Genomic DNA, 24,825 nt, shown 5'->3' with positions numbered 1-24,825 from the left:
AAGAAGAATGTCTTTTGTCTCGTTGAAATTCTTTTCTCGGAAAACCGATTAGAGAAAGATTGTATTGGGCAGCGGAGTCATGTATCATAGAAAGTAGAGTCCGCTATGTTTGTGCTTGTAGTCTGCTTGAATTTTTTTAAAATTTCAACTTTTAGTTAGCGATAGTAGCGACACCAAGCCAGGATAAGGCTGAAACCGTTCGCTTTATAAGTGCGTCAAATTATTTACATTCTTTTGAAATGCTTATTATTTTTACATTTTCCGTTACTATTTGACGGTAGTCCTTTCCATTCCAGTATACCTTTGTTTGCATTTATCTTTATTAATTGACCAATCATCTCCAGTTTATGCATCAGCGATTGCTTCTAGAAAGCGCTTCTTGTTTTTCCGACAACCAGTCAAAAGCCCGGGGGCTCAAAAACATGGCTGACTTTCGCTTTAAGAATTTTTTTAAAAGAAAATGAGGGACTCTTTTATACTCCAGAAAGTTGTACGTCGCTTTTATTGAAACAAAGTGTGCAATAGGACTGGTTTGCAGTCGCCCGATTTAAAAACAAAGCATGAATCGACGAGCAAATTATGGCAAAGGAAGAGGTCGCGGTAGGGGAAGGAGTGGACATGCAGACACGAGCACAGGTATTGAAATTATCATTATGATACTAAAATATCAAGCAGATGTTTATTGTTTAATGTTTTAAATTCGAGTTAAACTTTTCGACATACGTGTATTATTATGTATTTCTGCTTCGTTTACTTCCGTAATCAAAATTTGAGTTGTGAGTGTGTCACTGCACAATAAAATTACAATGCAAGCTCAATTATTTGTCAATTTTGAACAAGGAATCTAACACAGGGCTTTCGTTAAGATCACGTTCTGCAGTTTCCTTAATCAGACAGTTTTGTAATCACAATAAAAGTTAAATAGAGCGGATAAAGTCGTCCGACAGTAGTCACCGTCAGAGCAGAGCACACTTGCGCCTTTGTTTGTTGGTATTTGTAATATTGTTATGGTTATGCCAAAATTAAATCTTTAGCATAGCTTGACTGGCTTTAGTCAAGTAGAGCATAAACGCTCATTTTAAACAAATAGATATTCTGCAACTGCGCAAGCAAGAACTTTTTTGATTTCCATACTTTCAGTCACGCACACTAAGGGCCTATGTCAAGAGGATATTGCTGTTTGAGGTCAATTCTGTGCTGAAGTCATTAATTAGTACCTTTACCTATACACAAAATGCTCCTGTAGAGTTATATAGAAGATATCAAGCGAATTTTTATCAGGCAGCACTAACCATAATAATTTCTGGCGCTTTTTGCAGGCATATAAGAATTAAAACTTGAAAAGATTCGCCCTATTTTTTCAACTTTCAATCCATGTCCATCCTTACCATCCGTAGAAACAGAGAAAGGAAACAGTTTCAGTGCCTAAATCGAGTTTTAAACAACAAAACTGGATCATCATTTTTAGAATTCAATTGATGTGAACACACGCATGTTTTAGCTTTTTAAAAAGATAGAAAATAGCGTGAGAGAGTCCCGTTAATGGGGTTGTGAATGAATGGCGTTTAATAAAACGCATTAACATTGTGTGCGATCTCTTAGTGCGGAACCTGAAGGTAAAATAAAGTGTATCATCAGAAAGTGGTAAAACAGCGGTTGAATATGTCAGTTTGTCACCGATAAAGATTCAATTTGCACATATGGTGTACTGTCTCGATCAATACCGCAAAATCATGTGGGTATCTGAAATTCCTTTTTAATTCGCTCATAACCGGGTAACTTCGCACTTCGCACGCTAATAAAGCGTCACAAACGTTTACCTGCGTGATTTCTTGATAGAAGAGTTGCTTCGTGACAAAGTGTGGTAAATTTTATTTAAAAAAACGCTTTAGAAGCATATACTTGGTCACACAACTGATAAATAATCATCGATAGAGATTCACTTCTCTTTGCCTTAAAAGGATCTGTATGGAGAAAAACGAGTGTTTCTATAACGTACGTATATAGGTTTTAATAAGAAACGGATTATCTTACCCGCGAGCGAGGGGCGGAGAAAAGGAGAGCTCTCCCCTTCTTTCCCCGTCCATGGCTCTCGCGTTTCCTGCACGGTCAGGGAACTTCCAACATAAATTGCAGCACCGTTGTTTTCAACTTTGATGTTTGCCGTCTTTCATGACTAGCCTCCTCTACTAACTATGCTGTCATGCACGCAGTTCGAACGCGAAAATCAGCGTTGGACGGTTCGCACGTGAAAAAATGTAATTAGTTTCGAAAAACCGCCCACTGGTTAGCTCAATTCGAAAAGCGCCCGTCTGCCAAGCACGAGGCCATTAGTTTAAACCTCAGCCGGACCAACACTCAGGATCTTTAAATAACTGAGGAGAAAGTGCTCCCTTTGTTGTGACATCTACAAGCGGTTAGACTTTAAAAATCTTCTCGCCAAGGACGATAAACTGAAGCGCCGTCTCACAACTCTGTGTGGGGCGTTAAAGAACCCACACAGGTAAAGAGTAGGGGACGTCCCCGATGTGGTTAGATATCTCTCATGGGGAGAAGGGACTGTTAAGGGCCCGCGTAGTGGCGCCACGTGTTGTTGCGGGTGACCCTTCCCAGAATGGCAAACCTAAGTAAATGAATAATTAATTAATTTTCTCAGTACTATTTTAAGAAATCACTTTCTTTTCGAAAATCTTCAATGGAATTACGCATCATTGGGTGTTTAGATTATTAGGCTAACATCAATTAGTATTGTCATTATGAAATCATCAAACAGTTGAAATAGTTTAAATGTGGCCACTCGTCACATATCCCCCACTCGATGAAACAATCTTTATTTCAGGTACCGGCTACCTTTTGCATCTGAGGGCAAAAAGTTGCTCAAACTGTTGGATATAGCCCATCCGTCGATTCTATTAGGTTCAAAGAGATTTATCTTAAAATTTCTGAAAAAAAGCGGCCTTAGTTGAAAATTATCCCTCGTCGCTTTTAATTTCTCTTCTCGTAACTTTGTCTTGTCCACTTGCCTGAGCAGCATTTACGATCTCCAAAGATAGCCTTGCGACAAAGAAAACACGTTCGCATTAGCACCTATTTCCGTTTAAAAACAACATAATCGGAGCACCCTGCCCTAACCTGAGAACCCAGATGGGTTTCCAGTGTTCGGACCACGAGAAGCGCAACCAAAAATACCTCTGCGTCTAGCTTTGCATGCACAATCTTGCTGTCAGATCTGTTGCACTTTTGTGACCAACCAAATAAGGAGATCCCTTTAAAATTTACTGGTCTTGAAAACTGAAATTGTACAGCTGTAAGGCATGCGAACGCAGTTTTAACAAATCCGCGAATTCAAAAGAGCAGCAAATCAAAAAACAACAGATAAATTCCTTCGGAAACACCTCACAATAAACGTGCTTATTTCTTGTGGTTAATAAACCTTTACTTATATTTTCTTGAAGGTACCTACCAGGGAGGGGAGTACCACGAAAGGCAGCAAAGAAGTGAACAAAGAGGCCCTTATCTTGGCTATCGAAAACTACGAGAGCTAAAATCTACCGAGCCTTCTGAGATTGCTGTTAGGTTGCTTCAATACCGCGAAAGCTTTAAAATCCTCGTGAGTTCCGACGATATAAAGGAGGACTGGATGACACTCCTTATAGAAATCCTAGGCAAGATGTGTGAAACCCAGATGACGCAGAACTTAATTGAGGTGATGTCGATATGTAAGGGCTCAGCCTTCATGCGCACCCATTTGCCAAAATACATTTTAAACCTTCCAATGATTCAAGAGGAAGAGTCTGAATCTCAGTTCACTTCAATCCTGGAATGCCTGGTAGCTTTCTTTAAGGAATGGCTGAATCGTTTTCCTCGATTATCGTCTGAAGTTCCTATAGACCATCTTGGTGGAAGCTTAAAAGAAATTGATGTGAAGGAAGTTGAAAAATTTAGGAAAGAAGTTGAAATGCTTTTGGCAAGAAGACGGGAACTAATGGTAGAAGAAAGACGAGAAGCACAGGCTAACAAGGGACCGAGGCCGAATAAAAGAAGAGAAGTTGAGCAGGCTCCGCCGGATGACTTCAGAGAAATGTCCATTTATCCGAATGAGAAGGAAATTCGCTCTGAGGAGAAGCCTTTTCTGCGACGAAATAAGACCGAGAAGAGCGAGGCGTACAAAGATCTCAACGATTATTTGGATGTCCAGTTCCGCCTACTTCGCGAAGATTTTGTCTCCCCACTCAGAGATGGAATCAGGGAGATAACAAAAAATACGCCAAAGGAAAAACGTTCTCAAAACTTATACATTTACGAGAATGTTGAGATCATGGACACGGTTTGTACGAGAGCTGGGATCGTGCATTCCATTCGCCTCGACATGAGAAACCTCAGAAGGATTCCATGGGAGCATTCCAAGCGTTTACTGTTTGGGTCATTCCTTTGCTTGTCAAAGGACAACTTTAAAACCATGTTGTTTGCGACGGTAGCCAACCGCAAGGCGGAAGATTTAAAGTCGGGAAGGCTAGATATTCGATTTGTCCACAGTCTTGAAGAAAATCAAAAAAAGCGCGACAAATATGTTATGGTTGAGTCGCCAGCGTATTTCGAGTCGTATCGGCCCGTTTTGGAACAACTGAAGAATATCACTCCTGATAATTTTCCATTCCAAGAGTACCTGGTCCATTGCAATTCTAATGTGAAATCTCCCCAGTATCTAAGAATTGGAATATTGGAACGCCAAGTAAGATATGACCTTGAGGAGACCCTTAAGTATCAAGATGGGCGTGGTGGAGGGGTAGTGTCCATTTGTGATCCGCAATCGTGGCCAAAAGGTGATGAAGTTGACCTAAACGAGTCACAGCTTCAGGCACTGAAAGATGCTCTTACCAAAGAGTTTTCCGTAATACAAGGTCCTCCCGGGACAGGTAGGATTCACTCAACATTTTATCAGTCATCTGTTTTACCACACTACCTGGCATAATTTCAGTAATCTACCACGGTTTTGCACAAGCCGTGAAACGACATACCTACCACTACCACGAGAATATGACCTGTGATTTCAAGTCAAAACCCCCGTGATGTCCTTGAGATAAGAGCTCTTTTTTCATTCTTTGATTGTGCGTTAAATTGGATGCCGCGATTAGCCGATACCGAAACATCGTTCGCTAACACCAGTTTTGAACCAATTAGATGCTCCAGCTCAGCCTAAGACTATCTGTAGCTCAGTAGTAAGACCAGCTGACTGGTGTTGTGGGAGGTCTTGGCTTTGAACGTTTTGGTGACTCAGTGTTTTCTTTTTTCCAAGCCCTTGACGTAACAAATATCACGACCTTTACCTTGTCGTATTGGTCTTACCCCCTCTTTTTTTCTTTCCAGGTAAAACGTACGTTGGGTTAAAGATCGTAAGAGCTCTTCTCGACAACAGACACGAGTGGTATGCCGAACAAAAGTCAGCCATGCTGATGGTTTGCTATACCAACCACGCACTGGATCAGTTTCTGGAAGGAGTTCTGAAATTTCAGCAAACAGGTGTAATAAGAGTTGGAGGAAGAAGCTCTTCAGAAATTCTTCAACCATACAATCTACAAGAATATACAACTTCCTCAGAAAACAAGCGTCGCGTGAAAGTTGAAATGATGAAATGTCAAGACGCCATCGGGAGAGCAAGTGGAAGACTAGTGCGTAGTAAACAGACCATCCTTACCCTGAAAGACCTGGTGCACTTTGCAGGAAGAATACACTTGGAGCAGCTAAGGATGGAGGAATGCCGTTTTGGTGCTCAAGGGAAATCGGTTGTGAAAAGTTGGCTTGGTTTAAAGACTTCCAGCTTTGTTAGTCCTTTCAACGAAAATGGAGCCTCAGATGTTTTACAGGCTGGTTCTCCCAACGAGAGTGTACCCACAGAATCATCATTAGGTGGAAGTGATACCAATGTTGACCCTAATGGGGAGACTGAAGATGGCATCGATGTCGACAAAGACGCTGACATCATTCAAAGTCGACGTTTGTTGGGTGAGAACCAGTATGAGCTAATCGAGGCATCAAATTCAGCCAAGGCAGAAATAAAGCAGCCCTCCAGTCTTTCAAAAGATCATCTCAAAGTTCTGAGAGGGGAATCCACGCTTCAACCCATGCTTCCATTTAGAGTTGCCGCAGTAAAGAACGTTTGGGGCCTTCAGCTAGAGGACCGTTGGAGACTATATCTGTTTTGGCTTCGACTTTTCCAGGCTAACTGCCGAGATGAGATATCAAGAAAAAGTCAAGAATATGAAAGCATCTGTAAGCGGTTTACAGAGGTTCGAGAATGCGAAGAGCTCCACGCGCTGAGAGAGGCTATTGTGATAGGCATGACCACAACTGGTGCAGCTAAATACAGAAATCTGCTTGAAATAATCAAACCCACTGTTGTCATTGTTGAAGAAGCTGCTGAAGTCCTTGAGGCCCACATCATAACATCGCTGACCAAGGGAACACAACATTTGATTCTCATTGGGGATCACAAGCAACTAAGGCCAAATCCGACTGTGTACAGTCTGGCAAGGGAATACAACCTCGATGTGTCGTTGTTTGAGAGAATGGTAAACAGTGGAATGCGATGTCATCAATTGACCACCCAGCACAGGATGAGACCCGAGATCGCAAGGCTCATGAGATTTATCTACGAAGATCTTCAAGACCATCAATCTGTTCATAAACACGAAGATGTCAGAGGTGTCTCTAAAAACCTCTTTTTTATCGATCATCGGATACCCGAAGATGAAAGTGAAATAAATGAGAAGATTAAGAGTCATTCAAATCAGCACGAAGCAGAATACATTGCAGCGCTGTGTGAGTATTTCCTTTTGCAAGGGTATGAGCGTAATCAGATTACGGTGTTGACGATGTACTCTGGTCAAGTTTTGGCCCTGAAGAGGACTATGCCTAAGATCAGATTTGAAGGTGTCAGAGTCACTGCTGTAGACAACTTTCAAGGTGAAGAGAACGACATAATTTTGCTCTCTCTCGTAAGATGTAACAAGCAAAAGAATATCGGTTTTCTGGCAGTGAAGAATCGTGTCTGCGTTGCTTTGTCGCGTGCACGCCATGGTCTTTATTGCATCGGAAACTTTGCTATGTTAGCTGAAAAAAGCGAACTATGGAAGGAAATTGTCAAAGACATGAAAAAACAGGGAACCATAGGAGAATCTTTGAAATTGGTTTGTAAAAACCATCCAGACAGAGTTATCCATGCCAAATGTGCAGACGACTTTAAGAAAGCTCCCGAAGGCGGTTGTATCCTGCAGTGCAGTTTTCGGCTTCCTTGTGGTCACGTGTGCGAACGGGTTTGTCATCCTGACGACAGTGATCATGTGCTGTACAAGTGCCAGAAGTATTGTCTTTCTGAACTTTGTTCCGAGCACCTAAGCAAATGCCAAAGAAAGTGTCATTTTGGTGAGGATTGTGCTGGGTGCCCTGTCCAGGTTGAGAAACAGATCCCAAAATGTGGACATCAGCAACTTGTTCCATGTGGAACGCTGGCAGAAACGTTTCAGTGTCAGATAAAGTGTTTCAAATTCCTTATTTGCGGTCACCTTTGTCCAGGAAAATGCTGGGAAGAATGTTCGGCTTTCGCGTGTGAAAATATAGTCAAAAGGCAGTTTGAATGCGGGCATGAAATTGAAAAGCCCTGTTATCAGCTATCGGAGGGCGGTTACCGTTGCGAGGAGCCTTGTCGTGCAATTCTGGAATGTGAACACCCATGCGTTGGTAATTGCAGTGATTGCCAGCAAGGAAGAATGCACGTTCCCTGCCAAGCGGACTGTGATAGAAGGAGGGTATGTCTTCACCTCTGCGAGGAGCCTTGCACAAAGAATTGCCCACCCTGTCCAAAGAAGTGTGAAAATCGATGCTGTCATAGTAGATGCCCAAAAACCTGCATGGATTTATGCTCACCTTGTAGGGTTAGTATAATAAACGAAACATTATCTTATTTTACTGGGCTGGAACTAGCTAGGTTTGAATCATGCGACGTACGTAGTCAAAACCGACATCTATTTTTATGGCCTCTTTCCCCGTTCTCCACTTGTTCTGTGGAATCACATGACTTAAGTTAGGAGAAATTATAAGTTTAAGCTCTTAACTGGGGTTAATGAGCTCTAAGGGAGTACTAGTTCTTTCCTCACTTGTCCCTAGTGTACTCTACTCTCCTCACCCTTGCAATCAAGGCTTGTGCAGTAGTCAATAGCTCATTGTTTAGCTCAAAGTACTTTTACTTTTACAATGTTAAAGTAGTTGCAAAAGCTTCCAGTAATTTTCCACAATATCACATGATTCTCACCTGTCTCGCCTTATGTAAACCCCTCATACCATTATTCAGCCACATTTCAGCTTTGTTCTTCAAGCAAGTGCCTACTCGCACTCTTTAAGATTGTATTTTTACATTACAATCGATACTGCCATCTCTATCATTCAGAACATTGCTCAAGGGTGCTTTATGTCCAAGTTGGACATCAAGTCAGCCTTCCGCAATATCCCAGTACACTCATCCGACTGGGAGCTCCTCGGTATGAAATGGAACGGGTGATCAGTCTCTGTGGTGTAGTGGTGAGGTGTAATCGCGTCGAACCGATGGTGCCGGGCTCGAATCCTACCAAACTCTTTTTTCAAAACCGTTTCCTACAATACCATTAAGCTATACCTGTAACAGGGCTTCTTTCCTGTGTTCTACGTGGCCTAGTGGTAAAGCTTTAGCCCGGTGTGTCGAAGGTCCTGAGTTCGATTCCGCGCGTGAACCTTTTTGACACGCATAATCGTGAAGCGTTCCAAATTTTTTTGTGACCTTAATTACATTATGCTCTTGGCAGCCTTCACCTTAGCCTTTTTCGGTTTTTTACGTTCAAGCGAATTTACCTGCAATGACAAAGTCTTTGACCCAGAAACTCACCTTTGCTTTAAGGATGTCACCTTTGTCCCTAACATTGAATCCCCCAATTACATGCTAGTCCTGATTAAACGGTCCAAAACAGATCCCTTCCGCCATGGTTGCACCCTAACCCTAGCAAGGTCCACTACCTCCATCTGTGCTGTTATGGCTATGAAAGATTACGTGTTACAATGCCAACCATCATCAGCAGGCCCCCTGTTCACCTTTACTAGTGGCAAGTGGCTCACCCGAACTTCTCTTACTCATGAACTCCGTGACGTCCTGCAGCACTGCGGCATACAACCTCAACACTATTTCTCCCATAGCTTCCGTATTGGCGCTGCGACTACTGCAGCTGCTGCAGGGATTCCTGCCTGGTTAATCAAGGTATTAGGCCGCTGGTCTTCTGACTGTTATGAACGTTACATAAGAACTCCTCAAGAAACACTGCTAGCTATCCCTAAACAACTGTCAATGAACTGCAGTACTAATTGTAGGTTAGACCGTTCTTTGTTGTCTACCTGATGACTATTATTATGATTACTATGTACTCTAAATATGTTTCTTACTATTTTAATCAGTAAGGCTGTTGAGTTTTTTCTCCTTATCCTAGACCTCCATTTTAAAATACCTGTGCAAACCAAACAAGGTGAAACGGTTTTTCGACCCCCCCCCCCCCCCCTTGAGGGTTGTCCATGCCAATATAGTATATTATTTCTTCCCCACGTGGCAGTTGGTGTCCCAGCCAACGTCCACACAATTTACTGTGGGGTGATTGTGTTCCCCCATTCTTGACCAGAATATCTTGGGCTCACACAATCGTGGCAGGGAAGTGCACCCTGGGCTGCACTTTACCCCACAGTATGTGGGATAGCCCTCCTTGGCAATAGGTCCGAATTGCTTACTCCAAGATGGCACAACTCACCATCTGACCTATTCTCCTTCCAGAAGGGCACCCCTCTTCTGGTCCACCCTATGTTACACTCTAATGTAGGGTTGCCTCTAGAGACACCGCTACTCTAGGGGGTCCTCCTAGGGACACCGCTACCCTAGGGGGCATAGGCTCTGCCTTCCTTGCCACCCAAATTTTGCCAAATTATAATGATTAATACAATATAATTAAATAACAAAATAAATAGATATTAAAATGGAGAATCTGTGTTTTTCCTTCTTTAGCTTCACAAGCCTTGCAGGGGTGGGGGGGGGGGGGGGGAGAAGTAATCATGGTTACCCTCAGTTGTCCATGCCCCTCTCCTCGGCATGCGAATATTTTTTGCGGCTCTCCCCTTTCTGTGTCACTGACCCTTAGGGACTCATTAAGTACAAGTTTTCTAGCTGTCATTGACTATAAATGAGTTGTCTTGACAACCAATTTGTGTTCTTCCATAGGAACCATGTTCCTGGAGCTGCCAGCATAAGCAATGCACAAAGCTTTGTGGTGAGAAGTGTAACCGTGAACGATGCAATGAACCATGTCGTAAAAGAAGGGTCGCATGCCCTTACAACCACCCATGTATCGGGCTGTGTGGGGAGCCTTGTCCCAAGCTGTGTGGAATTTGCCATAAAGAAAGAGTCACAGATCTCTTTTTTGGCACCGAAGACGACGAGGATGCAAGGTTTATTGAACTGCTAGACTGTGGTCACGTGTTCGAGGTCACTGCACTGGACTACTGGATGGATAAAGATGGTGAAAACGAAGACATCAAGTTAAAGGAATGCCCCAAATGTAAGACGCCCATCAGGATAAGCTACCGGTATGCTGACATTGTCAAAGTAAAGCTCGCTGAAGTTGAAGAGGTAAAGAAGCGACTTATTAAAGACGAAAGAAAATTTCAGAGCTTCAAGCAAAATTTGGAAAGTAAAAGAAGGCGCCTCATGAGAAAATATCCCGATATTGCACGCAAGAGGGTGTTTTCTGAAGAAAGTGAAGAACAAGCGCACGATGGCAAAAGTGCTTACGAGACGCTACAAAGCTGGCTGCAGCAGAGAAAAACCATGGCCGAGCTTACCACAATTAAAAACCAGATGAAGATATTGAAACGAATATACAAGGTACGAGAAAAGGTGAAAACTGACCTGCTGCAGAATACAACCTACGGGGTGCTAAACCCACCCAGTGCTTGTCAGAATTTTCTTGAGCAGAAGTTTCTCCAAGGAGCAACAGAAGTTGACGGAAAGCTCAATCATCTGGAAGTGGAGCTCATGAAATTTCAAATCTCCTCTCAGAGACTTACTGACATCAGAGATGAAGTCATCTGTGCCAGCCTTCTTCTGAAGATTCGGGTGGTTCAGTGTGAGGCCGAAAAGCGTTCCATTGTTCTCGGTTTTGTCAATGAGGAGTGGTTGGAAATCCAAGGAAAACAGCTGAATGCGGGAACAAGACTCAGTGATGAAGACGTAGAAGTCATAGCTGCTAAAATTAACGAGATCCGAAAGAAGTGTGGTTTGGAAGGTCTGACTACAGAAGAGAGAATAATGATAGTGAAGGCGATGAACTTTTCCCAAGGGCATTGGTACAAGTGTCCCAATGGTCACATCTACGCAATTGGCGAATGCGGTGGAGCCATGGAAGAAAGAAAGTGCCCAGAATGCAATGTAATAATTGGTGGAACCAATCACACTTTGGCCCAAGGAAATAAGGTAGAGTACAGTTCAAAGTTTCATTTTCACGTGAACAGCAGTAGCTAACAATGCATTTGTAATATGCAGAAATGTTAGCTGTTGTTTTCCTCGAAAATATGAAACTTGGAGACAATACCCCTCGATAATAGAGGCTCTCACTTGTAAACACGAAATTTCCGATAAAACTTTAGCGTATCGTAGCCCTTATTTTACTGCCTTACAACATATCAATAATCTTGAAACTCACAGTTCTTATAAAACTGGACGCTTAATCTCGAAAATCTCAAATTTTTAAATATCTATCTAGCAGTTTCAAAATTATTCGCTTATTTGTTAAAGCAGAGAGAAATAATTACAAAACCAGTAACAAGAGCGCCTCGATACATGCTAATCAAATCCTTCTTTCTAGCAATCGACTTGAGCTATCTTCATGATTTTACACACAAGTTTTTAAAAAGATTGAAACTAGTATAACGTGGAATTGCATTTCGAAAGCGCATTTTCTACAGATAGCGGCCAAACATCAAGATTGTCCAGTTCTTAGCGTATTTGTTACCATAAAAAGTTCATTCCAAAATACCTCGATAAGGATCTTACAGATTTCGCTTAAACGTCACGAACATCGAGGCGGGTATTGGAGGAAAAAGCTACCGTGAACGATTTTGAACGAAAGGTTCCGAGTTCCGTGAAATACGACTCTAAGTAAAATAAGTAATGGCGTCATTTCGTTGCTATGACATCTCCGATGTCATTGTAACCCTGATCGTAACAAGTTTTTATCTTTGTCTAGTACCGCTGTGGTGGTAATTTTCCAAATCTTTGTTAATGGCGACGTAGTTTATGCACAAACTTGGGAAAAATTGACCCTGAAAAACCCTATCGAGCCACCTTAACCCTGGGTTCGACCACCCATCTGGTCGATCTACTGGAAGTATAGTATCTTAAAGATAAGCTGATTTCGCGCTTCGTCCTTAACATTAGTTAAAGTGCAATGGATCTAAACCAAGAGAAAATAAGCTAGCGCATTCTCTCTTGATCTGAACGATAAATCCTCACAAGCAAAGATACAATGACATGATACCTCACAAGCAAAGATACTCAGATACTATGATGTCACCCGTTAGACCATAACAGCAGGAGCTATTTCATCCCCCTTTATCAGGCTTTATGCGGGTACTTCATTGAGTTTAGTGACTTTGACTTACGAAAATTATCGGGGCGTCGAAGTTTCGTCGTGATATCAAAGACATGTCTAAGTGATTATGTTGTATTCTTGAAAAACTGTTCCCTAAACTTTTATGGTTTCTGTGACCCTTTAAAATCAAATCCAAGCTTTGCCCGTTTTCCCTCTTGTTGACTTATCAGCATGCTGGTTTATTTCGTAGCTAGAGACCGCGTAACGCTTCACCGTAGTGCTGGAAAAGGGTAACGGGGCCTTTGGTAGCTAGATGGGTGCTTAGTTGACTTGTTTAGTTGAACCTAGTTCCTCTGGCATGTGGACATGGCTGGAAGCCACTGATTTGCCAGAAATTCTTCTCAGTTATGCTCTCTTACTGTCTTCACTTTGCGGCATGCTTATTTTTCTTTTATGACCCTTCTACTTAGGTTGCAACTGAAATGGATGGAGCTTTGTATCCTGCTTGGTCAAATCAAACAAATTTGCATAATTACGACCCTGACGAACTGAGGCGCCTTCAGTTTGACGATTGAACAGTTAGTAAACACTAATCACTCTGTTTTAATGATTTGAGATGGCTTATGCGTTTTGAAGTTTAAAGAAAAACGAGAGCGATCGTCCCGAGCAATCACGACGGACTTAATTTTCTAATGCGGAAATGACATTACAACGTAAGGGAAGTTCAGACAGTAAGTGCAAAAGGAGGAAAAACATCCGTCAGTATGCTGAACTCACGCGGAGATTCAATTGCGATTCCAGCGTAAGTGGACCAACAATCGACGACAAATTTGTTGGGATACTGTCGTCAAATGGGTTATTAATATTTTGGAGAACAAAACAATAAGAACCCTCCCCACCCTTTCATCTAAAGTTGGGATATTTTTTGTTTCCTTCAGGTAGCTTGAACAAGGAGACAACATTGTTTACAGGGGGTGGGAGAGGAAAAGCTTCGTTTTTCTATTTTTAAGTAGATATTGTCGGCAAAGCGTAAGGAATGTCCATGATGGCGAGGCATTCAACTAATTTGACGCCAGTTGGAGGAGTATATTTTAGCTAGTCACGAATCTTTGCGTTGTAAAATCAGAACTTATAACAATGGATTTCTTTAGGCATCAGGCAAGTACGACGGTAACGCCCTAGCAATGAAACGCACACTAAAAAAAAACACACCAGTTTAATTTTTTTTTTTTTTTGAAAATTTAAAGTTTATTAAGTTTTTCTTTTGTTGTTAATACGTTATCCTGGTTAAGCATCAAATTTAGTTGAAGGTGAGTTCCTGGAGAGAGAGACTTAAAAGTTTTAAAAACCGTCGCAACAATGATATTATTGCTTTTGCGCCTTTCTTCTCTGGTGTGGCAGTCGTGGTTACTTGTTCTAAATAGGTCCTAAACGTGAAAAGCTGTTTTTTGGAACTTAAGGTTGATTTCCACTGACGCGTTTTAGGCTACGCACATTAACGCACGTAAATTTTAATCACGTAAATAAAATAGAGGCAAGATAAAATGTGCTGAGCCTAAACGAGAAGTTGAGCGAGGTTCAACTTTTACGCCTACGAGCGACCTTTCATGCATTGCGTCTATTTTATTTGCGAACGCAAATTTTACGCAAGTACGCACGTAAAATTACGTGACACTGGAAATCAACCTTTATGTGTATAGATACGATCCCGCGATCAGGAGCACTACGCAGTCAGCGACACAGGCGAATCGCGGAAAAAATATGCGAGTTCTTCCTGCTGGACTTCTTGCCCCAGTTGTTCAAAAGATGAATAGGGCTATCCTCCGGATAAATCTCCATCCACTGAATAGCGCAATTGGTTTCCCTGATACTTATCCGTTGGACAGTGATTTATCCGATGAATAGCGTTATCCATCTTTTGAACAACCGGGACCTGGTTACTAGTCCAGATACTACTTTCACTGAGGTAGTTAACAAATCGACCACAATTTTCCATGGTCTACACTCTTTTAGTAAAATCCAGTTAGTGGTCTGTTATCAATGCTTCGTTCTAATTGGTTGAGCTACTACTAGGCTATATGTTATAGGCCACTAGTAGCGAAAAACGCGCGCTTTTTGGCTGCAAAAAAGGATTAAAGTCTAGCTTTAACTAGCTAAAAGTTTTTTATTCTCGCTATTTTTGACCAACCAGTTGGATTTTACTAAAACAATTATTCCTCTCGCCCTCGGCGTCAATAGCCCATTCGGGCGTTAAATAGACCATAGAAATGACGTCATAAAATGTTCAAAAGTCAAATGAAACCACGAGCCGCAGGCGAGTGGCTTCACTGCAAAGTTTTGAACATTTTATGGCGTCATTTCTATGGCCTATAAGAGTGAAGACCGTGGAAAATTGTGGTCTATTTGTTTTTTGCAATAACATTTATTTTTTTGCGAGAAACCAAAGACAAAACAGCCGGCACTGCGTGACATGTTACGTCATTTCCATGGTCTATACTCTCATGGACCATAGCTCCCAATCAGTGCTCGAGGATTCCCTCAGTTATTGTAAAAAGGAGACTCCTTAGAGTTGGGCAGCATTCACACTTGGTGCCCGAGTTCGGAACTCGCTGAGCACTCTTTTTTGTAGTACCCACGTAATGGTATTTGTTCAAACGAGTCTCGTTTTGTTTAGTAGTAAAGCATCTTGTCCCAGTTGTTCAACAGGTTGATAGCGCTATGGATAGCGCTATCCACTGGAGAAGTCACTATCCAGTGGATAATTATTAGGGAAACCAATCGCGTGTTTTAGTCCACTGGACTGAGATTTATCCGCTGGTTAGCGCTACCCACCTTTTAAAAAACTGAGGTCTGCACTAGGACATAGAACGTTATGGGTTCAACTCCGATTGGGAAAATTCAAATTTACTGTTTGATTCGCCTGTGTCACAGATTGGATTTCCCTGCTATCAGAGGCCTCGTTTCCCAGGTATTGGCCTTTGCTAGCAGGGAGCAATTGAACAAAAGATGAAACAGTCTTAAGGGGATGCGTTTTTTAACCGACAGATTAAGGCCCTTTTCATAATTGCAGAAATTGTGTCCTCCAACTGAGTAGAGACAAAGGCGAGGAGAGAGCCATCCATCCACTTTTATCCCATCAGTCTTAAGGGGGTGCAACGGACGGGTATCGTGAATGGTTGGGACTAGAATGGATACCTCAAAATTAGGTTGGACACCTTATGTTTATTACACAACACTATACTCCACGCTATACCATATTTAGGCGAATTTGCTGGGCACGAGAACTTTTAGAAAAGTGGGGAAATCATAGTAAGAGACAGTTGTACAAGGAAAATAGTTGAATACAGGGTTTAGAACCGAAGTACAGTGATTAGGGTGAAGCACTGTTTTAAAAACGGTTAGCTTTGAATGACGTAATGATCAACGCCATGTAATGTACGTTAAAATTAACCGGTGTCCGCAGTTAGCCCTTGATGGTGTAGTGGATACGCATATGTATGATACATCAAATGACGGGGGTTCAAGTCCCACATACCACCTAGTGTTTTCTTCTGTTTTCTTTCTTCTCTTATTTACTACTTTAAGTTATAAGACTCCTATCATGTATTTTGAGTGAAGATGACAATGTGACTTTGGGGTTTCCATTCTAGTCACAACCTATCGTGAAAGAGGTCTATCGGTGATGTCTTGCAGCAATCCCTAATCAGCACAGGTTATGCCCGTGGATACTTCCTCGGTTCCAACCTAAAAAAATAATCATTCTGCATGCTTATATTATTACACATGCCAGTATTTTTAATAGTTTAAATCAAGAGAGAACGATTAAGTCCTTTTATTTTTATAACAAGAATATAGTGTTTTCACTCACGTGGCCAGCATCTCTGCAAATTTATTGGAACAAAAGAAAGCGTTTGCAAAGAAAGAATTCAACTCCGACAGGACTGGTTTGGCAAACCGACATGGCCGCCGTTTCATTGTTTTGGGACACCGATATGGCCGCCGTGACGTCATGTGAAAACACTCTATAAAAACTAAAGCAGGGGTTTGCTCTGATATTGGTGGTCAGTTAAAAACACATTGCACCGTATTTGTTTTGCGTTCAATATCTCCACCTGATTGATGTATATCAGTTTATTGATTCATGTATTAATTCATTAAACGATTTACGTACAAATAAAAATGTAGTACACCTAATACAGCAATGTGCGGAGAACCTAAATGCTCAAATCGAAATAAACGGCCCCAAATGTTTCCTGGTGGAATCTGTGTAATGTTTTAAACCCTCATACAATCTAGTGAAGACTACATCATTTTCTCCAAGATGGTAATAAACGTGTGCCAGGAATCGTCGAAAAATAGCAACATTGTTCTTCCAGTCGAAACGCAGTGGAGACAGCGTCTGTGTGACAGAGTGAATCATCCATGGAAGTTGGGCAGGGAAGTGCTGTGTACATTTTACGGAAAGATTTTGTATTAATTAACAAACAAGTAGAGTTTCGATCTCTGCCCATGATCGAGGCTGTGGTGGAGGGACATCCTTATCCCCCATCTTTACTAGAGCGATAGCCGGGCTTAAACATATAGGACCAGGATTGTGAGGCCCAACCTTGCACAGAAAAGCTTGGCAATTTACTTTTGCTGTTACAGTTTGTTGAATGGAAGTTGTGACTAATCTCCCGGACTGTTCCAATTTAACAATGTCCACGGCTACAACTGTGGCTTCTACTTGTCCCTTAGTTTTATTGTAGATCAGTGATACGTTTTTACACAGCACCAAACGTAAGTTTGGAGTCGGTTGAGTCGCGCAGCAAAGGCGCCGTGTCTGGTCAATAAAGGCGCTTGGGTATGCGCTCTCTGAGAGATTGTTCTCTGATGCAGTCTCTAACGCGGGACAAAATAGCTGGAACGCCTGCAACTTGAGCAGCTTCAAGTGATCAACCACCTCTTGCTGGCGAGAGACAAAAAGTTTTTAAAATCATTTTAAAAAATTAAAGGCGCCAATAAAGTGCTGGAATAAATTATTTATGGTGCGTAAACAGGGCTAGAGTTAAAATTAGGTTTTGTTCCCATATTTCAATTTCTCGTTATCCGTTTTCCGTTTCCTGTGTCAGTAACATCCTATTACAAAATTCAAAGCAAAAAAAATAGAATAAAAACAAAAACGGATGTAAAATTTGAGAAAAAATAACCTCTCGCACTTCTTATTTCACTGCCTAATTAATACTTAAAAAGTTGCAGCACTAAATGTATGTAAATGGCGAGAGACAAAAAGTTTTTAAAAGCATTTAAAAATTACTTAAAGGCGCCATAAAGTGCTGGAATAAACTATTTATGGTGCGTAAAAAGGGATAGGGTTAAAATTAGGTTTTGTTCCCATATTTCAATTTCCCGTTTTCCGTTTTCCGTTTCTTGTGTCAGTAACATCCTATTAAAAAATTCAAACCAAAAAAATGGAATAAAAACAAAAAGGGATGTAAAATTTAAGAAAAAAAAGATAACCTCACGCATTTCTTATTTAACTGCTTATTTAATCCTTAAAAAGTTGCAGCACTAAATGTATGTAAATGGCGAGAGACAAAAAGTTTTTAAAAGCATTTAAAAAATACTTAAAGGCGCCAATAAGGTGCTGGAATAAACTATTTATGGTGCGTAAGAAGGGCTAGGGATAAAACTAGGTTTTGTTCCCATATTTTAATTTCTCGTTTCCCGTTTTCCGTTTTCCGTTTCTTGTGTCAGTAACATCCTATTACAAAATTCAAAGCAAAAAAATTGAATAAAAACAAAAACGGATGTAAAATTTGAGAAAAAATAACCTCTCGCATTTCATATTTAACGGCTCATTTAATCCTGAAAAAAATTGCAGCACTAAATGTATGTAAATTGTTGATATGAAAAGGACGAAATTAAAACATGATTTACATAAAACAAATGAAAAATAGCAACATGTCAAAATTGCGAATTACCTTCAATTGGAAGCCAGTTAATTTTTCTTTATTTTGGTTTTGTGGTTAAGTAAAATGCTGAAGTCTATAAATGTACAAACCTCGGTTTTAACATATCGCTCTTTGCTGTTTACTGTAATTATCGTGCCGGGAATTATGCCTGCATTTTCCACTTCTTCAGGTAACCAGCCTTTTTCTGTTTTCGATTGTTTCTTTAAAGCAGCTGCTCCAATGTCGACGCAAAAAATATTTCCGTCCACCAAAACTGCATTCTGTGATGATATTCTCTTGATGGTTTGAGCGTAAACTATACGTTTATCTGCTTCCACACAGCTCAGACCTGTTACTAAGGCTTTCTTATTGAATTTAAACGACATTATACCTGCAGCAAAAAGAAACGAGTTGATGTAAAAGTCAACATGATAAATTCAGGAATTTTCCGCATGAATACATTGACAACTAAAAATTCAGAGTTAATTCATTCTGAGCGCTTGAAGGCCAAATGACATTTGCATGTGTCGTAATAATACAATATTTTTTTGAATCGCTGATCATTTAAAGCGCCATCGTGGCTAGTAATAAGTGCGAAATGTTCCATGTCATTATAAGGCTTTGTTATAAAGTTCCCTCTAAAAGGCATCCAAAGCAGTGGGATTTTCATCCCTTAATGGTAATAGTATGACTTTCTTAGATTAGGTTTCGAAACGATATATTTTTTAAAAGATTCGAAGACAATAGTAAAGATTTTGGCAGTTACCCTGTAGCTCAATTATGCTTTCGCTTTTTAATATTTTATTACATAGTTTATGTTAGTGAAACTACATTGAACTATTGATGTCCTATCATGGCGGACAATTGGGTCATTATAGTTGTCAAAAAGACTAAAATTTTACTTAATCAGAGACAGTGTTTTTCTTTCTGTTTTTTTCTTGTTAATATGTTTATCATTAATTTCATAGTATCTAATCTTCATCCACACACAGTGATTAGTGAAGTGTATAGAAGTGTATAGACTTCCTGTGTGTACAAGAAACAAGTTATCTTGGTCGATTCGGGTTATTGATTGATTAAAAATATTCCCAACAGCCATTAATGTTGTTTAACTATGGCACATGTAAGTATGGCACTAATTGTTACGAGAATGACTAAGAGGAGCAAAATACAACTGAAAACTGCTCACAAGCAGCCAGGCTTCTCATAAAGGCGGATGATAAAATAAGTAGTTTTGCGGGCAATTGATCACTAGAGGAGCACTGTGTTTGGCTAAAACGTCCGGAAATAAGAGATTTCGCGCCACACCTTATACACACCACACCTAAATTGAAAACGTGTTTCTGAAAATATTGATAAAATACTGTTACAGTCGACTCCCGATAATTCGAACCTTCAAGGGAAAGAGAAAATAGTTCGAGTTACCGGGAGTTCGAGCGAGGGTAAAATTAAATAGAAAGCGATCTGAAGGGAAATGTAAATTGCTTCGAGTAAGCGGGAGGTTCGAGTTATGGAGTGTTCGAGTTACCGGGATTCGACTGTATTTTATCACCACCTGAGAAGTTCAGGTTTTCTGTGATATGATTTTGTTTAACCCTTTAAACCATAATATCAAAATTGGGATTCTCATTTACTGTCCCTGTACTTTTTCAAAAGAAGTAGTGGGGAGAAGTTGTAGAAATATCAGTTAGACTCGTCTTCCCTGATCATGTACCCAATTCTCATGACCAGTCTGTTTTCTGAAGCATTGATATAATAAGGGGAAACTTCATGCTGATCACTCTTAGGGCTTAAAGGGTTAAAGAATCCGATAAGGTCGTAAGCAATATGTTGCCATTATTCGAGTTTAATCATGGCCAACAAAACATCATAACCATCACCGTATCAGTAAAAAATGTTCAAAAAAATGTAGAATGTCGATTGATGGAAAGAACATTGCCCCCGTGGTTTTGATAACTAAAAAAAGGTAGGTGCCTATCTAAAATGGGAAATTTTAAAGATTTTAACTATTCTTATCTGTTTTATCAGGGGATAACTTTCAATTTGTTTCCTGAGCGATACATTTTTTGCGTCATATCTATTGTGTCCCTGCTTATAAAAATCAGAAGGAGTTGTCAGCAAATTTCGATAATACAACTGAGTTAGAGGAGCCAGTTGTGGTGTAACACATTACTAAAACTGTCAGAATTATATAATAAAAATAAAATATCAGTAAAATAAGTTCAAAAAATGTAGAATGTCGACTGATGGAAAGAAAAGTGCCAAGTAAGTGCCCCCGTGGGTTTGATAACTGAACAAAGTTAAGTACCTATCTAAAATGGGAAATTTTGAAGACTTTAACCATTCTTATCTTTTTTATCAGGGGATGACTTTCGATAAATGTTTCCTGAGCGATAATTTTTTTGCGTCAGATCTATTGTGTCTAAAGCTGCCTACTTAGCGATGGTAGAATAATAATGCTTATAAAAATCAGAAGGAGTTGTCGGAAAATTTCGATAATACAACTGAAAGCAGGTGTGTCTGAAATTCATTTTTAGTTTTTAAGTTAGATGATCTAATTCTGGTGTACTAAAACTGGCAGAAATATATTTCCTGACATTTCTCGGCTCAATACCCTACCACAAGGCCCCAGTAGCCTAAAAATACAGCTGACATTTCGTGCATCACCACTGATTTTCCCGCGAAATGATGTCTGAGGAAGCGTCACTACCCAGATCTGGGTTGTGCTTCGGACTGGTTAAAGCAAAGTTCTCCTGCGACATGACCAATCAGAAGCACTACCCAGATCTGGGTAGTGACGCGTCATCAGTATCTTAAAATTTCATGATATATACTTAATACAACTAGGCTTATTCATGTACTCCTATCAAAACCATACTCTACCTTTAAAATTTCATTGTAAATTTACCTTACAAAGTCAAATTTATTCGTATAATGCAAGAAACTCGTGTAAATTCGTCTGCCTTTCTCTCGTACTCGAACCAAACAATTTTCCGTTTTTTATCAAGGACCTACCTAAATTTTACAACACCTTAAACACCAACATCATCAACGCTTCCTCACCTTTTTCCTTTAAAAGAGCACTTAAGGCATTTATTTGTAATAATTATTAGAATACTCCAACAAAAATCGTGGGAAAAAGCCTTTTAATATTCAACATTTGTAAACTTCCGTAATATTGATTAGTTTAATTTTCCACCTGATATTATTTTGTATCCGTCGCCGTAATTTTTATGCCATCTTCGAAAAATTGTAATTGAGGAAGCCTAATTAACATAAACTCTATAGTTTCCTTTAGGCCTCCTCGCCATTTCTTCCCACATTTTTTTTTTGGCATCTTTTTGTAATTATTGTAATCGCGTGGCAAATAGATGAATACCTATACTTATCAGTATGGAATTTCTGCATTCGTCCCTCATACGTCGTTTTTTCGGTCTTTTTCGGATCTGAGTTTTTGTGACACGCTACATCACAGGACGAAATGACGACTACGAAAAGACTTTTCATAGATAAGCAAATTTTTCATGAAAAATACTTTCCAAGTGACAATATGGCCAATATCCTGACTGAAAGTTAACTCAGAAACCCAGGAAAGGTGACTTAAGGGAGTAAAAATTAAAAAAAAAAAAATCACGGGAATGCATGCCCCCGGACCCCCGTAGAAACTTAGCCTTCGACGCTCGTTCAGGAAAACAGTCATTATTTATTCTAGATCCGAGAGTTGCTTAATTAAAGGTACACTAATGAACACCTAGTGTTCATTAGTGTACCTTTACCTTCACTTGTAGTTAAAGTCGTCTGATCGTTTGCATTCTTATAATCCCTATAGCACAGCGAAGCCCCCAGTCCCCCCCACCCCCCTACCCCAACCTCGAAGGAAAACTCGTTATTTTCTTGGCTATCAGCAGACGTACAGTCAACTCCCTTTATAGCGGGCACTATAGGGACCTTAAAAAGCGAGAGTCCGTAATAGCGGGAGTTTATTTCAGTCAAACATCTGTAATTCATTTTTGCCTGGGATTTAGCTGCTGTCCATATTTTAGGGTTGTCCATTATAGCGGGATACCAGTAGTCTGCTACACAGCCGTTTTTAGTGTCGTCACGCAATGCTCCTGGGGAGGAGCGTTGCGTGACGACACTAAAAACGGCTGTGTAGCAGTCTAGGATACCAGTGGCGGATCCAGAACTTCAGATAAGGGGTGGGGGGGGGGGGGGGGGATCCAGATCCTTAGATGGGGGGGCGGTCTCCAAACAAATTTTTTTCAGTCCTTCGATGCCTCAGTTTGGTCTAAAAATAAGGGGGGCCCGGGCCCCCCGGGCCCCCCGAGCCCTACCCTTGATCCGCCACTGGGTACAGCAAGGCGAGATTTGACTGCCATTGAGACATATCGTCAACCAAAGTGGAAAAATCGACATACCTACAATTCCTGAAGAAAGCTCAATGAAACCTTATCTTCTTCCGTGCTGGTACTGCTGTAAAACGAAAGGCAAAAATTTCGTAAATACAGTCCTCTTGACCGCTCATACTGGCTCTACCGCACGCTTAACATCTTAAAGACCCTAAACCGGGTTTTAGACTGATGCTAGAAGGAGTGCTTATCTTAATTGTTGCCAATGACATGATCCACTGAAAAATTCTTTGGCTCGCTTCTGTCTATCAGCGGTCAGGATCAAAGATCACCCTACATTTAATTGTAAACAAAATCTTATTCCGTCGCCAATTTTAGAACTCAGGAAAAAATCAATTCATATATTTTTCAACATTTTGTCACAAAGATGTTTTTTGCTCTAAGAGCCTTGACTTTGTAGTGTTTACGTTTGAATCTCTAAAACGAAGATATAACTTTCGGTAAACTGAATTTCTCCGGTAATGAACACCCTCGCCATTGTTAAAAGGACATTGATATCATGGTAACTAAATTCACATTAAAAAAGTGAACAATAATAATAAGAAGAATAAGAAAGGTCATACTGGTTAAAATGTGCTTAAGTTCAGACGCTTCAATAATGTGCCAAATGCATAGCCTTCTTCACCTTGGCATTAAATGTAAATGATCGAAGTCTACCTGTATATGCTAGGAAAAAATTAGCCAAGCTAATTACACATACTTTCAACAGTGTTTCAATTTCATGGCTTAAAACAGCTGTGAGAAATCGATTTTAAACAAATGTCGGTGTCTATTTAGATCATCGCTTATTATACCCCATGCACAGGACAATTTCAGTAAAAAATAACCGATTTGTAAAAAAGTACGGTATATGTCAATATTTTCTACGAAACCGATCAAGGGCTTTGTTGTTGGGGTCTAGCTTTGTTTTCAAGTGCCAAAATTGAGTTGAGCACACAAAGGCTTTCCGTTATTAAAAATTTTAACAAAGCTTGTAATTAGCTTTGCGCAGCAAAGAGAACTCAAAATTTAATACTCACATCAAAATCCACCGATATTTTCAGGGTTCGATGAGTTTCACCTTCGACGAGTTAGTGTAGAGTTGCATTAAAATGGTGTTCAATTAACTAAATCCGCATTATCATTTTAAAAACAAAGAGAACGAACGCACTGTTTTGCGTGCTGCCACTTTCGTTAATGCGTCAACTTTTTTCTACATACATCAGATCTGACAGCACCAGACAGACGTTAACGTCACCATCAAAGCAGATAAATCGAAGATAAAGCAATACGGATAAAAATAATAAAGGGTTGCTGTTCAAATATTAGAGACGACATTTGTTAAAATGCACCAAGTATTCTCACCTTGGAAACGACAGAATGAAACTAGCCAAGAGCAGTACAGCTTCGTCGACTTCGCGGCGAATTCTCCGTGGGTTTAGAAGTAGAAAATTGACGATTCCTCGAATGAGTTCTCTCAAATCTCTTGCTGAGATGTGATTATGTTACCCTAAACTGTCACAGCTGAGTGATAAAAATCCGAGAGCTGCCGCAATGAACGGTTAAATGAATCCAACGTAATTACTGCATTCCTCGAGATCTAAAGAAAACACATTAATCCCTGGAGAGCACGCTTTGGATATTGGGACATGCTTTGGAGGCAAATACACAAGTGTTGTACATGTAATATTCCCGGGGTGATATCATAAACAGCTTCGGGCAGCTTGATGACATTAGATTCAAACTGTACTGAAATAGCTTGAAAAGGGATATATTGTCTCAGTCTATGGATTACACAGAGCTTTGCATGATCGGCTTTGTTTGTTTACTGCTGATATGCTAATGTCAAGCATT

General features: G+C 40.4%; 3 protein-coding genes across 8 annotated transcripts; 2 read left to right on the top strand and 1 right to left on the bottom strand.

Moving 5' to 3' along the window:
- The first annotated feature begins 483 nt into the window (after window positions 1–483).
- On the top strand, window positions 484–16,830 carry LOC140927527 (NFX1-type zinc finger-containing protein 1-like). Its single transcript, XM_073377189.1, has 5 exons — window positions 484–636; window positions 3,456–4,916; window positions 5,368–7,931; window positions 10,283–11,533; window positions 13,121–16,830. The coding sequence occupies exons 1-5, from the start codon at window positions 561–563 to the stop codon at window positions 13,223–13,225; spliced, it is 5,457 nt and encodes a 1,818-aa protein (XP_073233290.1). The 5' UTR covers window positions 484–560; the 3' UTR covers window positions 13,226–16,830.
- On the top strand, window positions 8,542–9,418 carry LOC140927275 (uncharacterized). Its single transcript, XM_073376902.1, has 2 exons — window positions 8,542–8,574; window positions 8,789–9,418. Exons 1-2 carry the CDS (start codon window positions 8,542–8,544, stop codon window positions 9,416–9,418), a joined length of 663 nt encoding a protein of 220 aa, XP_073233003.1.
- Window positions 16,767–24,825, bottom strand: LOC140927528 (uncharacterized). 6 transcript variants are annotated; one of them, XM_073377194.1, is made up of 5 exons: window positions 24,337–24,825; window positions 23,002–23,056; window positions 20,591–20,674; window positions 18,694–18,974; window positions 16,767–17,598 (listed from the first exon to the last, which is right to left on the bottom strand). In XM_073377194.1, the coding sequence occupies exons 4-5, from the start codon at window positions 18,967–18,969 to the stop codon at window positions 17,128–17,130; spliced, it is 747 nt and encodes a 248-aa protein (XP_073233295.1). In that variant the 5' UTR covers window positions 18,970–18,974; window positions 20,591–20,674; window positions 23,002–23,056; window positions 24,337–24,825; the 3' UTR covers window positions 16,767–17,127. The 6 variants fall into 6 exon arrangements, with proteins under 6 accessions (XP_073233295.1, XP_073233297.1, XP_073233291.1 ...); XM_073377196.1 differs by lacking the exon at window positions 24,337–24,825 and adding an exon at window positions 24,012–24,170; XM_073377190.1 differs by lacking the exon at window positions 20,591–20,674 and having other exon boundaries at window positions 24,337–24,824.

Source organism: Porites lutea, chromosome 2, assembly GCF_958299795.1.
Source record: "Porites lutea chromosome 2, jaPorLute2.1, whole genome shotgun sequence".
Classification (NCBI taxonomy): Eukaryota; Metazoa; Cnidaria; class Anthozoa; order Scleractinia; family Poritidae; genus Porites; species Porites lutea.
The sequence above is the reverse complement of the archived record's forward strand: the minus strand, read 5'-3'. Positions and strand labels throughout refer to the sequence as shown.